General features: G+C 38.8%; 2 protein-coding genes across 4 annotated transcripts in view; one reads left to right on the top strand and one right to left on the bottom strand.

Moving 5' to 3' along the window:
* The window catches only part of ARL6IP5 (ADP ribosylation factor like GTPase 6 interacting protein 5), an 808,776-nt gene that overhangs the window by 53,230 nt on the left and 739,179 nt on the right, over positions 1 to 16,367 (bottom strand). The gene's annotated exons all lie outside the window — the stretch shown is intronic.
* Positions 423 to 16,367, top strand: part of TMF1 (TATA element modulatory factor 1) — a 32,463-nt gene continuing 16,518 nt past the window's right edge. Inside the window, exons 1-8 of one of the 2 annotated variants that reach the window (XM_050781281.1) lie at positions 423 to 878; positions 4,258 to 5,459; positions 8,251 to 8,354; positions 8,982 to 9,108; positions 9,925 to 10,030; positions 13,100 to 13,242; positions 13,780 to 13,946; positions 14,069 to 14,225. In XM_050781281.1, the coding sequence (XP_050637238.1) occupies positions 737 to 878; positions 4,258 to 5,459; positions 8,251 to 8,354; positions 8,982 to 9,108; positions 9,925 to 10,030; positions 13,100 to 13,242; positions 13,780 to 13,946; positions 14,069 to 14,225 (2,148 nt within the window). In that variant the 5' untranslated portion in view covers positions 423 to 736. Of the gene's footprint in view, positions 879 to 4,257; positions 5,469 to 8,250; positions 8,355 to 8,981; positions 9,109 to 9,924; positions 10,031 to 13,099; positions 13,243 to 13,779; positions 13,947 to 14,068; positions 14,226 to 16,367 lie in introns of both variants that reach the window. The other variant, XM_050781280.1, reaches the window with a different exon arrangement.

The following is a 16,367-nucleotide window of genomic DNA, read 5'->3' as shown; positions in this document are numbered from 1 at the left end:
AGGGGTATTTTGACTGCAGCAATGAGTTTGCTGCTGTTTTGAGAGAGAGGTTGTGCTTTATGCATCATGTGTTCCACGGGTTGGACACAGTGTTCATACGTGATCCTGCCTTTTAGGCAAGCCCAAACAAGTGTTTCTCCTTATAATACCAAGTTAATACAGAGCTTATTAAATATTTGAGACAAAGGGCCGAGAGAAATGTGAGGCCCAAATTTCCCTTTGTAATTATTGCTGGCAAGGTGCAAGCTTTTAGCACGTGAACTGTTTTCCTGGAAAGCACACACATGAAAACTGGAGTATTCCTTCCGGGGAAATCGACCTCTATTGGTAGCCATAGCTCCCCCTTCGCTAAGAACTGCTGTAAGCACGGAATCGCTATCAATAGAAACCCTTCCGCGTTCCTCGGTAACTAAGGGCAACCCAGCGCTCCCGGATGTGACGTCAACGTTCTTGTCTTCTGTTCTTCCGTCTGGCGACCGGACTCTAGGCTGCCAGGTTTGTTTGCTGTGTACGTGGAAGAAGCAGGCGCATGCGCACACGGGCCCCTTCATCTCAGCTGTGCGGGAACGGCAGAGGGTAACATCCCGGGCGCTCGGGAGGCTCTCGGGGTCATGGCCACACGCTGACAGAACTAGCCGAGTGGAAAAGGGAGCCAAGCCGTTCCTCTGCACCCTTCCGCAGGCCTGAGACCTTCCCGCTTGGTGCTGCCGCCGCTACTGCCGGCTGAGGAGGGGCGATGAGTTGGTTCAACGCCTCCCAGCTCTCCAGCTTCGCTAAGCAGGCCCTGTCCCAGGCCCAGAAGTCCATCGACAGGGTTCTGGACATCCAGGAAGAGGAGCCGAGCATCTGGGCCGAGACCATTCCGTATGGAGAGCCGGGTAAGAGAGAGAGGAGCGGGGTTCCCGGCTCTCGGAGGCTGCTGTTCTCCTGATGCAGACAGGTTAAGTGGTGTAGAGAGGGGTCCTTCCTTGCTGAGAGAGTTCTCTGGAAGTAATTTCTCCCCGGCCCATTCCCTAATGCTGCTTCAGCCTCCAAGTCGGTCTTTGCCGTTTTCCTGAGGGAAAACCCAGCCCCAGGTTCCCCCTTGTCTTTGGTCGTGGGTGCGAGGCTTGTGGACTTCGATGACAGGGGACTTGGTTGATTGGTCTTGCCCTCAAGCCCTCCCTCGACGCAACTTCCAAGCACAACCTTCCCGAACCTGAACCTCAAATTGCCTCGCGTCTCCTGCACTGTTGGGATCCAAGATCTGAAGTACGTAAATCATCAGGGAAGGGAAGAACAATCGCTAACATTCCGTGAACATTTCACGCTTGGTAGCGCGTAATGTGGTTTTATGTTGTTGTTGAGACGGAGTCTCACTCTGTCGCCCAGGCTGGAGTGCAGTGGCGCGATCTCGGTTCACTGCAACCTCCGCCTCCCAGGTACCAGCGATTCTCCTGCCTCAGCCTCCCTAGTAGCTGGGATTACAGGCTCCCACCACCATGCCCGGCTAATTTTTGTATTTTTAGTAGGCACGGGGTTTCACTATGTTGGCCAGGCTGGTCGAACTCCTGACTTAAGGCGATCCCCCGCCTCGGCCTTCCAAAGTGCTGGTATTACAGGCGTAAACCTGTAATGTGCTTTTTTATGGCCTTCTCATCTTCAGAACGACTCCCAGAGTGAGCTTAGTTTATATCTGTGTTTTACATAAGAGGAAAATGAGGCCCAGAATGGCCAAGTAACTTGCTCTAGGTCACACGGAGGATGAGGATTAGAATGTGCTGGAGGTATTACCCAAGGAATGTGTGATCCAAGATTTTTGGATTGTATCACATTTTATTTCTGAATAGCCAAATCTCTCTTGCAGTTTCATTGAGCTTAATCTTTCAGGGATCTTCATTCAGTTGCTTTTGACTCTTAAGTCTAAGGAGCAGTTTAGCATTTGATGTGTGGGGTAAAGATTTGCAGGTGTGGGGGATGTGAACCTTTGTGTGAAAAAGGATAAGAGATGTGCTTGACTACTCCTTTCTGGTTTCTGTTCTTAATTTTACATCAGTGAAAAGTCAGGACCTAAATTTGAGGTACCTCATTTTAAGGCATTTTAGTCCATGTGTGTATGTCATGATCCTCAGGATGCCATATAACCTTGCTGGAGTAACTGTTTTTTTTCATATGTGCCCCAGTTAATTAGAATTACTAAACTTTAGACAAGAAAGAATATAGGTTTTATATGTAACGATATTTGTTTTCTGAAAATGACCACAGTCTTCAGAATGGTATAATTTTGATAGATGCCAGATAACCCTGGGATTATATAAAGTATTCTCCAAGAGGCAACATTAATTCCTGTCATCCTTTGAATGTGTTTAAATTAATCAGACATAATCTTGGTTGTTCATTTGCATCTTTAATTTTGATTTTCTCTGGTTTGGATATATTATGCAAATGGATGTGTAGAACTATGCCTCCAAACTGAAGTTTTCTACTTACTTTTCATCCTAACTGAAGTCATATATATATTTACATATATATATTTGGTTTTGAAGTCATATATATATTTACATATATATATTTGGTTTTTTCCTTGAGACAGAGTCTGGCTCTGTCTTCCAGGCTGGAGTGCAGTGGTGTCATCTCTGTTCACTGCAGACTCTGTCTCCTGGGCTCAAGTGATTCTCCTGCCTCAGCCTCCTGAGTAGCTGGGATTACAGGTTTGCGCCACCACACCTGGCTAATTTTTGTAATTTTAGTAGAGACAGAGTTTTACCATGTGGACCAGGTTGGTCTTCAACTCCTGACCTCAGGTGGCCCGCCCGCCTCAGCCTCCCAAAGTGCTGAGATTACAAGCGTGAGCCACTGTGCCTGGCCTGAAGTCATATTAAAGGATAGATTCTACTGTAAGGCTTGATAGTTTTGAGAAGCTTTTAGTTACTTGTGCTCTCTCCACCAACTTCTAATTGTGAATATTTTGTTCAGCCACATTTTAATTTGGAAAAGAAAACATTTTTAAAGAAATGCTTTAAATATTTTAACAAATATACCATTTTTAAGATCCTGATTATGCCATTTTTAAAAATCAGGATTTTAATAGTAGCTATTTGTATGACTGATATGATAATTACCTTTTTCCCCAAGAAAATAGTCATTTTCTTTGCAGTATTTTTTTTAAAAACCCTAGTGTCAACTACCTAGATCTATGTCAAAGAGCAATAGTTCTTAAAAACACATTTCTGAAATTCATAATGACATTGTAATTTCTGACATAATTTAGAATTTGAGAACAAAACCTCCTCTTAGAGTGGGCTTGGAGAGTGGAATTTAGAAAATCAGCCTGTGATTAAGTGGATGAAAATGAATTTATTCTCTAAAACTTACCATTCCCATCAGTTTAATTTGATCTTCGCAAAAGAACATTTCTCACCAGCATCTTGGTTTGAGGCTTTTGTTGTTTTGTTTGTTTTCGAGACAGGTTCTCGATCTGTCACCCAGGCTGGAGTGCAGTGGTTCGATCATGGCTCACTGCAGCTTCTACCTCCTGGGCTCAGATGATCCTCCCGTCTCAGCCTCCTGAGTAGCTGGGACCACATATGTGGGCCACTAGGCCCACCTAATTTTTAAATTTTTTTTGTAGGGACAGGGGTCTCACTACGTCACCTAGGCTTGTCTTGAACTCCTGGGCTCAAATGATTCTTCTAGTGTTGGGATTATAGGTATGAACCTCCATACTCACTGAGTTCAGTTTTTGAGTGTTGCCCTTTGTCTGCCTCTTAACTATATTACTGATATTACAAGTAAAAATTAATATGAAACTGACTGAATAGGTAGGGTAATTTTTCAGTGACTGCACATGGCCCTACATATTCAGTCAGTTTCATATTAGTTTATTTCATATTGATAAGTAAAGCCTCTTATTATGAAATCAATCATAGGTATCTTAGACTTTCTGTGGGTTATAAAACATATACTGTTACTTCCTTAATTTGTTGTAGGGAGGAATAACATACTTGCATCTGGTAGTCCAGGCCAGACCCAGTCTTTTGTCTGTGCTCCTCCTTCCTCTCAGGTAGACTCACACCAGTTTTCTTCTTTAAGTCCCAGTATTAACTTGGAAACTACTTAATGATCTAGTAAGCAAGGAGTTTAGCAGGTACAAATTATAGGTATTTCATAGGGTATTTTTTTTCTAAATTTATATTTATGATGATTTATAATGATGAATGAAATATTAATGTAACATATATGTGTTCTTTTTTTTTAATATTTACTTTTTTATCAAAGGAATAAGTTCGCCTGTCAGTGGAGGATGGGATACTTCAACCTGGGGGTTGAAATCAAACACTGAACCTCAGAGTCCACCAATAGCCTCTCCTAAAGCAATCACAAAGCCAGTTCGGAGGACTGTGGTCGATGAATCTGAAAATTTCTTCAGTGCCTTTCTCTCACCAACTGATGTCCAGACCATTCAGAAGAGTCCAGTGGTATCAAAACCTCCAGCAAAATCACAACGACCAGAAGAAGAAGTGAAAAGCAGCTTACATGAATCCTTGCACATTGGACAGTCAAGAACTCCTGAAACAACTGAGTCACAAGTAAAAGACTCTTTGTGTGTTTCAGGGGAAACTCTGGCAGCAGGTACTTCATCACCTAAAACTGAAGGCAAGCATGAAGAAACTGTTGATAAAGAATCGGATATGAAGGTGCCAACTGTAAGTTTGAAAGTATCTGAAAGTGTAATTGATGCGAAAACAACTACGGAAAGTATATCTAATATGTCTACACAGTCTCTCACAGCAGAAACAAAGGACATGGCTTTGGAACCTAAGGAACAAAAACATGAAGACAGGCAGAGCAATACACCTTCTCCTCCTGTTAGTACCTTTTCATCAGGTACTTCTACCACCAGTGATATTGAAGTTTTAGATCATGAAAGTGTAATAAGTGAGAGCTCAGCGAGCTCGAGACAAGAGACTACAGATTCAAAATCAAGTCTTCACTTGATGCAGACATCTTTTCAGCTTCTCTCTGCATCTGCTTGTCCTGAATATAATCGTTTAGATGATTTCCAAAAACTCACTGAGAGTTGCTGTTCATCTGACGCTTTTGAAAGAATAGACTCATTTAGTGTACAGTCATTAGATAGCCGGAGTGTAAGTGAAATCAATTCAGATGATGAATTGTCAGGCAAGGGATATGCTTTAGTGCCTATTACAGTTAATTCTTCAACTCCAAAGTCTAAAACAGTTGAATCTGCTGAAGGAAAATCTGAAGAAGTAAATGAAACATTAGTTATACCCACTGAGGAAGCAGAAATGGAAGAAAGTGGACGAAGTGCAACTCCTGTTAACTGTGAACAGCCTGATATCTTGGTTTCTTCTACACCAATAAATGAAGGACACACTGTGTTAGACAGGGTGGCTGAGCAGTGTGAACCTGCTGAAAGTCAGCCAGAAGCACTTTCTGAGAAGGAAGATGTTTGCAAGGTAACTCTAGTAAGTGGAAGGGATTTTTAGATGTGCTTTTCAGAGATTAAATCATTTGTTTTAAAATATATTTTCATTGATGCATGATAATTCGTACAGATTTAAAAACATAGGCTTTTGCCATTTCAGTGTAGCATTAAGGACCTTGAAGTTGAACAATTGTTAATATAATTTGAAATTTCTCCAAGGCAATTATGGTAGAATAAGTTGATACTTCAATATAGTTAAGCATGAAAATTTTCATCTTACATCTTTATTGTTGAGTCCTTATCACTTTCAAATTCTGTTATGCTCATTAGTATGTCAGTTTGCAAAGGAATATTTTCTTACATTAACATGTATCTTCACCTCCTTTGCAGATGGATGTGCCAAAAAAACCCTAAATGTTATGGTTTTTCTTGTATCAGAATTTGTTTTTGCAAGTTTACATTATTTGTAGCAAATATTAAATGATAATTTAAGATTTTTAGTATTGGTGCTTTTCTGTTATTAGTATTTTCATTCATATATAAGGAGTGTATATCCTTATATTGCTTCAGTTTGTTTTCTGTTTATGTTATTTTTGAGATCTATTGATAGCTATATTTCACATGAACAAGAAAGAGAAATGTCTAAGGAACAAAAGCATTGCTTAGGAGTAACAAATTGCTTCTACCCAATACATATGAAAAGAAAGTGATATAAATTCTTTAACTAACATTAAGTCCTAGTTTTGGTTTTTACTGTGATTTTTAGATATAGAAATTGAGTTGGATCTGGCATCTTTAATAGACTTCTGAGATGTAGGATGTCTTGAAGAAATGTCCTGTAAGTGCCATGTATTGAATTACTTAATTTTTTTTAAAGTGCCAGATTCTGTTATTCAGGTTAAATATTCACAAACAAAAATGCTGTGCAATAATATTTCAATTAGTAATAGCTATGTACTGCAAGATTATAATAGGAGTTTGAATTCTTAGGAACCAGCACTAATTACTATCAGATATTTTTGAATTTCAGTGTATTTAAGAAGGTAAGTGATTTCTAAGTTCATCTAAACCAAACTCAGGTAAGACTTCATTTTTTTAAGTCCAAAAAGGAACCATTCCTACTCTTTTTATACTTAAGTTTATCACTGTTTGAGCAGGACCTAAGGAATGAGACATTCTAAGCATTACTTTTTGTTTAGCTTTATACTGATACATTATGGAGATTTAAAAATTCTTATGAGTTTTCTAAAATTACTTTTAGTATGGATATATGTATGTATGAATGAGACAGGGTCTCTCCCTATTGCCCAGGCTGGTGTGTAGTGCTGCAACCACGGCTCCCAGGGTTTCTCTATGTTGCTCAGGCTGGTGTGCAGTGGTGCGATCACGGCTCATGGCAACCTCGACCTCCTGGGCTCAAGCAGTCCTCCCACCTGATCCAATCTAGTAGCTAGGACCACAGGCTCGCACCACGCTGGGCTATTTTTTTGATTTTTAGTAGAGATGAGGTCTCACTGTGCTGCCAGGCTGGTCTTGAACTCCTGGGCTCAAGCAGTCCTCCCATCTTGGCCTCCCAAAGTGCTGGAATTATAAGCATGAACCTGTGTCCAGCCCTACTTTTATTTTATTTTATTTATTTTTTGAGACGGAGTCTTGCACTGTCACCCAGGCTAGAGTTCAGTGGCGCGATCTTGGCTCACTGCAACCTCTGCCTCCCTGGTTCAAGTGATTCTCCTGCCTCAGCCTCCTGAGTAGCTGGGACTACAGACACGTGCTACCATGCCTGGCTAATTTTTGTATTTTTTGTAGAGATGGGGTTTCACCATGTTGGTCAGGCTGGTCTCGAACTCCTGAACTCAAGTGATCTGCCCTCCTCCACCTACCAAAGTGCTAGGATTACAGGCATGAGCCACTGTGCCCGGCCTCTACTTTTATTATTTATTTATTTATTTTTATTTTTTGAGATGGAGTTTCGCTGTTGCCCAGGCTGGAGTGCAATGGCATGATCTTGGCTCACTGCAACCGCCGCCTCCTGTGTTCAAGCGATTCTGCAACCTCAGCCTCCTGAGTAGTTGGGATTACAGGTGCCCGCCACCATGCCCAGCTAATTTTTGTATTTTTAGTAGAGATTGGGTTTCACCATGTTGGCCAGGCTGCGCTCAAACTCCTGACCTCAGGTGATCCACCCACCTTGGCCTCCCAAAGTGCTAAGATTACAGGTGTGAGCCACTGTGCCCGACCTACTTTTATTTTTTAAATGCAATATATCATATTTTAAAAAGGATACGTGTTTCAGGTAAAGAATAATACAGAAAACAGACACTCGTGTATCCACAACCTAGCTAAGATATAGATAGAGGCTTTAAATTCCCTCTTTGACCTCTTTTGATTGCGTCCGTCTCCCTTCTTTTGATGTATACACAGATTATTCCAGATTTTTGCTATTACCAGGAAGCTGCAGTAAGTATTCTTATACATGTCATCTACTGCATTTATGCAAGAATTTTCTCCTCTAAGTTATACCTAAAAGTGAAATTTTCTATATCAAAGAGTGTGTAGATCCCCAACTAGATATTGCCTAATCATTTTCCCAAGTGGTTTCTCAACTTACACTCCCACTAGCTATTTGATTGTACTTACTTTTACTCTCCTATCAGCTGCCTAAGAGTTCTTCTTGTTCTGGATTCTCTGTGTTCCTCATATTGTTCTTAATTGTTTTTATGAGATAAAGCTGTTTTCTTTGTTACAGTGATACAACTGCATGTAAAAATGGTCTTTTTTAAAGCTAAGTGTTCTGATTTTTATGTATTCGCCTTATCCAGACAGTTGAATTTCTGAATGAAAAGCTGGAAAAAAGGGAGGCTCAGTTATTATCTCTTAGTAAGGAAAAAGCACTTCTAGAAGAAGCTTATGATAACCTGAAAGAGTAAGTATTCTGCAAATGTGAATAATGTTACACATTTTCTGGAAGCCTGTATACTTTGTACATATTTAAGAATGTTTTTGAAATTAAAATGTTTTGTAATTTTATCATTATTGAAAGTTGTATGGCTTTCAAGTATAACCCTAAAGATTCCTTTTCTCTTTTAATTGTCTTTACCATATTACCTTTGCCGTTGAAGAGAGTCGTTTTGCAAAAACTGCAAAACTCTCTCCTTTCATTTTTAGTCTTTTAGTATTAGAGATTTAAAACATGTATTTAAAGAAAACTGTATTATACAATAACACAGTTTTGCTATAAGGAGCTCATTGGGAAAATGGGACTTAAGAAGATTCAGAATTGAATCATTGTATTTACTTTTCTCTTATTTTTGCATGTCAGATATTGGTGACATTTTCACTTTCTAACAGGTTTTCTTTGAGGTGTTTCAAAATAAATTTAACAAGGGAAATTTCCTTATTTTTTTTCTTAGAAGTTAATAGGCCTTAAACTGTTCTATTTTAATAAGGTATATGTCACAGAAAAGTTATCTTCCTTTTGAGAATTGAACTAATATATACCTTTGGGATATGTAAACACCATCCTCATTCTCAAATATTATTTTAAATTTAGTGAAATGTTCAGAGTGAAAGAAGAAAGCAGTAGCATTTCTTCCTTGAAAGATGAGTTTACTCAAAGAATTGCAGAAGCAGAAAAGAAAGTTCAACTAGCCTGCAAAGAGAGAGATGCTGCTAAAAAGGTAATTGAAATGTAAAGTAATATTAATTAAACTCTATAGAGGCATAGATTTTTGAGGAGTGCATTCATCATATTTTGATATTGGAAAAAAGAGAAGTAAGGTGAAAAGGATATCATCTATTAACATTTAAATTGTAGATTTTTGGCTAGGTGTGGTGGCTCATGCCTATAATCTCAGCACATTGGGAGGATGAAGTGGATTGATCACTTGAGCCCAGGAGTTAGAGAGCAGCCTGGGTAACATGGTGAGACCCTGCCGCTCCTAAAAAATACAGAAAGTTAGCTGGTCATGCTGGTGTGCGCCTGTGGTCACAGCTACTCAGGAGGCCGAGGAGGGTGGATCGCTTGAGCCCAGGAGTTCAAGACCAGAGTAGGCAACATGGTGAGACTACATCTCTACAAAAAATACAAAGATTAGCTGGCCATGATGGCAGGCGCCTGTGGTCACAACTACTCAGGAGGCTGAGGTGGGAGGATCACCTGAGCCTGGGAGGTTGAGGCTGTGGTGAGTCGTGATCGTACCACTGCACTCCAGCCTGGGTGACAGAGTAAGATCCTGTCTCAAAAAAAAGGAGTTTATTCCCATTTATATTTTCATATTAAAACTTGCTTGTATATCTGAATTTAGGTTTTGTATATCATTTTCAAAGCTGTTTTCTTAGTCTTAGTTAACCAAGGTAGTAGATTAACTGAACAAAACTTACAGATTTTTATTGAGAATGTGATTATGATAGCTTCTTTGGATGAGGGAAAAATGAGAACTGTACTTAGAGTGAAAGTAATTCTTTATGGTATTCACAGATTTCTTTTTTATTAGGAAATCAAAAACATAAAAGAAGAGCTTGCCACTAGATTAAATAGCAGTGAAACTGCAGACCTTTTGAAAGAGAAAGATGAGCAGATCCGAGGGTTAATGGAAGAAGGTGCGTAAAGTATTTGATTGACTATGTAAGAAGTTCTTGCCACATAACTAGCTGATGCTTCCTAATTAAAAATACTGAAAGCAAGGAGGGTTTGGACGTAAACCATAAAAATAGTAGGTGACAGTTTACAGAAGAATGAGGAGTAAGATATATTGAGACAGAGATAAGTGTTTCTAGCTTTTGTTTTTAGGGAGTAAAAAAAAATAAATCCCTGTAAAATTGACAGAAATTTGTGTGCTGCCCTAAGAAAACTTTAAACAGATCTTAAGAGCCTGTCATTTAAACCAAGACATTCAAAGTGTATAATTCTGGGATTTATAGCTTGGCTACTATATGATACTGTATTGTTCTGGCATTTGATAGTGAATTTTTCATTGTACTGTTTTAATTTTTAAATTATTAAGCACTTTTGTCTCTGAAAAGATTTAAAATTAACAGGGTTGGCTGGGTGTGGTGGCTCATGACTGTAATCTCAGCACTTTGGGAGGCTGAGGTGGGTGGATCATTTGAGGTCAGGAGTTCGAGACTAGCCTGGCCAACATGGTGAAACCCCGCCTCTACTAAAAATACAAAAATTAGCCAAGTGGTAGTGGTGCATGCCCCTAATCCCAGCTACTCGGGAGGCTGAGGCAGGAAGATTGCTTGAGCCTGGGAGGTGGAGGCTGCAGTGAGCCGAGATCATGCCACTGCACTCTACCCTGGGCGGCAGAGTGAGGCCTTGTCTCAAAAAATGAAATAAAATAAAATTAACAGCATTATAGAAATTAAAGATCTATTCATGAAATAAATCATTACAAATGGACACTGAATTAATTTCTTCATGTAATATCCTGGAAGACAGGAGGTTTTGGAAAAGGTGATCAAGTGAATCTCTCTTTTTACTTCTCTTGTTAATTAAAGTTTTTGTAGTTATAAGAGTAATACTTGCTACTTGTAGAAAGTTTTGAAGTTATAGGAAAATATATGAATAAAGAGGAAAAGTAGATTATAATTCAATATTATAAGGAACTATTAATTTTTTCTAGTTTTAATGCATTTTTCCATGCATTTTTAAACATAGTTAAGATCATATATTTAATTTGCAATCTTCCTTCTCTTATATGTCTCTATGCCATTAAATGCTTTTTATCATTATTAATGGCTACATTGAAGTCCATTATATGGGTATACCATAATATGTTTTACTGTTTCTAATGCTGTATATTTATTTCTGTAATATTAATATTACAGTTAGTGGTAGGATGAATGTTTTTGTGCTTAAATCATTGAACCTAAGTGAATTTCCAGAGAAAGTGTAGAGTTTGAGAACAGTTGGAAGCAGTCATTTCAAAGTTAGCTTTACTCAACTTTTTAATTTATTCAACTAATATTTACTGAAGAGTTAGTATGTCAAATATTATATTTGATATAATAATAAATATGACACACTCTGTCCTTTAGGAGCTTAGTTTAGTGAGAGGGAAATATAGGAACACAGATAATTATAAAACACAGTTCTAAGCACTAAAATAGAAAAACGAAGGAAGAATTGTTATAATTATTTTCTCAAGCTGTCTTGAAGTCATTGACTGCCTTGCCTTACAATATTGGAGACCGAGGGCAAGGCTGACTGCATGGTTTCCTTATTTTTAAAAAGTTATTTAAAATATTAATATCAAATGTTAACTATTTTATAATTTAGTAATTTTGTCAGAGAATGGACTGATGTCTTCTTTTGCTTAATGAAACTTTTTACAGAGAAAATAGAGCAATTTCACATGGGAGTATTTTATATTCACAGAGTATTTACATTTTACACAAGGGTATTACATACTGTTTCCGCATGCCCCAGAAATTTTTTTTTTTTTTTGAAACAGAGTCTCACTCTGTTGCCCAGGCTGGAGCACAGTGGCATGATCCCAACTCACTGCAACGTCCACCTCCCAGGTTCAAGTGATTCTCCTGCCTCAGTCTCCCAAGTAGCTGAGACTACGGGTGCCCACCACCACGCCTGGCTCATTTTTGTATTTTTAGTAGAGACAGGTTTTCACCATGTTGGCCAGGCTGGTCTTGAACTCCTGACTTCAGGTGATCCGCCTGCCTCGGCCTCCCAAAGTGCTGGGATTACAGGTGAGAGCCACTGCACCCGGCCAGTATTTTGAAAACTTAAAGCTGAAGAGCTGTAAAACTCAAAGCTGAAAGCACACTACAATGAATACCTGATTACTTCATCACTTAGATTCATCAAGTGTTAACATCTTGCCACACCTCTTCCATATCTTTCTGCACATACATACACTACCCTTTTGTCAACTCATTTGAAAGGAGGTTAGAAATACTTTAACATTCTGCTCCTAAATTCTTCAGTCTGCATCTCCCAAGGGCAAGTACATTTTCCTTGACAGGTACATCATAGTCAAACCTAAGAAATCAGCATTAGTTCAGAATTATAGTCCAGCATATATTTAAATATTTATCCTAGTTTACTCTAAAAGTGTCTGTTGTAGTTGATCATTTGTTCTGTCCCAAGATCCAAAGTTTGCCCATTGCATTTGGTTGTTATGTCCTTTTAGTCTTCCATCAATTTAGGACAGTTCTCTCTTCTTTATGTCATTGAGGACTCTGTGGAGTCCAGGGCAGTTGTCCCACAGGATGTCCCATGTTTGGGAATTTGTTACTTTCTTCATGATTAGATTTAGGTCATATTTCTAGTAGGAAATATCTAGGTGATATTGAACACCTACCTCACATCAGCAGGCACATATTGTCAAACTGTACTACAATTGGTGATGCCAAAACTGAATGCTTAGTTAAGGAGTTGACTGCCAGATTTTTCTCTTTAAAATTAGTAGGTGATATGTGAGAGTGATTCTTTAAGACCGTGTCAATATCCAGTTTCCCAACAACCTTTTACTCAGTAATTTTAACATTCATTGATGATTCTTGTCCAAATTAGTTGTAACATTGTGGGTTACAAAATTGTGATTTAAAAAAATTCTATTATTTTGTGTTATTGATTAGATAAAACATTCTATTGAGATTTTTAGGGAATAGTTGTCATTTGAGTTTATACTTTTTTACCATCACCAGGAGAAAAACTTTCAAAACAGCAGCTGCATAATTCTAACATCATCAAGAAATTAAGAGCTAAAGACAAGGAGAATGAAAATATGGTTGCAAAACTGAACAAAAAAGTTAAAGAGCTAGAAGAGGAGTTGCAGCATTTGAAACAGGTGAATAGCAATCATAATTCTCTACATATATATTGTTATTACTTCCTGTATGAGCAGTTGGCCATGGTTATGGAGCATTTGAAAAGATTTAATGGGGTGTAGTAAGAAGAATTTTTCAAACAATAGATAAATGATAAGATTTTTCAGCCGAGTGGGGTGGCTCACACCTGTAATCCCAACACTTTCGGAGGCTGCGACAGGCAGATCACTTGAGGCCAGGAGTTCGAGACCAGCCTGGCCAACAAGGTGAAACCCTGTCTCTGCTAAAAATATTGCACAACCTAATACAAACATTAGCCAGGCGTGGTGGTGCACACCTGTAGCCCCAGCTACTTGGGAGGCTGAGGCATGAAAATTGCCTGAAGCCAGGAGGCAGAGGTTGCAGTGAGCCAGAACATTCCACCCTGGGCAATAGAGCAAGATTCTGTCTAAAAATATATATATATTTTTCTCCATTATTATAGATTGCTGGAATACAATTATTTATCATGTTGTTATTTCTTGAAAAATACTTTTGTCTGTTTTTATAACATATAGGTCCTTGATGGCAAAGAAGAGGTGGAGAAACAACATAGAGAAAATATTAAAAAACTGAATTCCGTGGTAGAACGCCAGGAGAAAGATCTTGGCCGTCTTCAGGTAGACATGGATGAACTTGAAGAAAAGAACCGAAGTATTCAGGCTGCCCTGGATAGTGCATACAAGTAAGAAAATGAACAAATATGCAACCCATTTAGAATGAATTATCAGAGTAGGGTGTTGAAGAAATACTTTTTCTATTATCTGATGACTGGCAACATTTATAAACTCAATCTAATTTTTTAAGAGAACTTACTGATCTTCACAAAGCCAATGCTGCAAAGGATAGTGAGGCACAGGAAGCTGCTCTGAGCCGTGAAATGAAAGCTAAAGAAGAACTTTCTGCAGCATTAGAGAAGGCCCAAGAAGAAGCCCGTCAGCAGCAAGAAACATTAGCCATTCAAGTAAGCAATGGATGATGAATTAGAGTAGTTTTAAAAATATTTGTTTATGCTTCTACCAATTAAACAATTTATTAGCTGATTTGAATCAAACTTTATGTAGTGATACATGTGTTAGATTTCAGAGTACTGGATTCTGCTAAATTTAACCAGTTGTATTTTTTAAAACAAAGTAATGCTTACATGATACCAGTGTTGTTTAATTTTTTTGTGAGTTTTAGACCCATTTGAGAGTATTTATAAAACTAGGGACCCTCTTACAAGAGAAGAGCAAAAATGCACATACATATTGCATATAATTTTGAGAGAGTCCATTTAACTCCTGAGCTCATTCATAACATCTGTGGGAGTCCAAGGACCTCAGATGAAGTAGGAAAAACAAAATTTGTGAGGCTTTGTCTTATAAAATCATCAGTTGATGGGCATATGGGTTATTTATACTTTGTGGTTATTATCAATAATGCTGCTATAAATATCCAGGCACAAATTTTTGTGTGAACATGTATTTTAAATTCTCCTAGATATATATCCTTAGGTCATATGGTAACTCTATATATTTAACTCTTTGAGGAACTGGCAAACTTTTCCATAGTGGCTGCATTACTTTACATTCCCACCAGCAATAGGTGAGGGTTTCAGTTTCTCCACATCCTTGCCAACATATATTATTGTCTGTTTTTAAAATTATAGGCATTTTAGTGTGTGTGAAGTGAGTATGGTGTTGATTTGCATTTTTTTTTTAAATTTTTTTTTTTGAGACGGAGTCTCACTCTTGTCAGACTTTAGCACAGTGGCACGATCTCAGCTCACTGCAACCTCTGCCTCCCGGATTCAAGCGATTCTCCTGCCTCAGCCTCCTAAGTAGCTGGGACTACAGGCGGGTGCCACCATGCCTGGCTAATTTTTTTTTTTTTTTTTTTTTGAGACGGAGTTTCACTCTTGTTGCCCAGGCTGGAGTGCAATGGCGCAATCTCGGCTCACTGCAACCTCCACCTCCCAGGTGCAAGCGATTCTCCTGCCTGAATCTCCTGAGTAGCTGGGATTACAGGTGCCCGCCACTGCGCCCGGCTAATTTTTTGTATTTTTTTTTTTAGTAGAGACGGGGTTTCACTATGTTGGCCAGGCTGGTGTTGAACTCCTGAACTCAGGTGATCCGCTCACCTCCGCCTGCCAAAGTGCTGGGATTACAGGCGAGAGCCACTGCGCCCCTCTACCGGCTAATTTTTTTTGTATTTTTAGTAGAGACGAGGTTTCACCATGTTAGCCAGGATGGTGTCAATCTCCTGACCTCGTAATCCGTCCGCCTTGGCCTCTCAAAGTGCTGGGATTATAGGCGTGAGCCACCACACCCTGCCACCCGGCTAATTTTTTTTTGTATTTTTAGTAGAGACGGGGTTTCATCATGTTAGCCAGGATGGTCTCAATCTCTTGACCTCGTCATCCGCTTGCCTTGGCCTCCAAAAGTGCCGGGATTACAGGCCTGAGCCACTAAGCCCGGCCGATTTGCGTCCTCTTAATGACTAATGATGTTGGATGTCTTTTCATTTGCCTATTGGCCATTTACATATCTTCTTGGGAGAAATTTATTAAAATATTCAAATCCTTTACACATTTTTAAATTGGGCTGTTTATCTTTTTATTGTTATTATGAGTTCTTTATATAATCTGCATACTAGACCTTTCTCAGATACAGGATTTGTCAATATTTTCTGCCTCTCTGTGAGTTGTCTTTTTCTTGGTAGTGTCCTTTGATGCCAAAAGTTTTTAATTTTAATAAAGTCTAGCTTGTCTAGGTTTTCTTTTGTTATTTGTGCTTTAGGCATCATATTTGAGAAACCATTGCTTAATCCAAATTTTTGCAGATTTTCATCAGTTTCCTTCTAAGAGTTTTGTAGTCTTAGCTCTGACATTTAGGTCTTTTGCATGTGGATATCCAGTTGTTGCAGGACCGGTTGTTGAGAAAACTTTTTATTGACTCCTATGCCCTTTTGATTTAATTTTAAATTTTGTATATGTAAAACATTTACATGATTCCAAAGTAAGAGCAAAATCTATTCAGACATTTACTTCCAATTTAGCTGCTCCCCATTTCCTCTCTTTGCCTGTAGGTAACGGTTTTATTAGAGTTTGGCTTATCTTTTCAGT

This window comes from Macaca thibetana, chromosome 2, assembly GCF_024542745.1.
Source record: "Macaca thibetana thibetana isolate TM-01 chromosome 2, ASM2454274v1, whole genome shotgun sequence".
Lineage (NCBI taxonomy): Eukaryota > Metazoa > Chordata > Mammalia > Primates > Cercopithecidae > Macaca > Macaca thibetana.
Note: the sequence above shows the minus strand (reverse complement) of the source record. Positions and strands in the feature narration are given on the sequence as shown.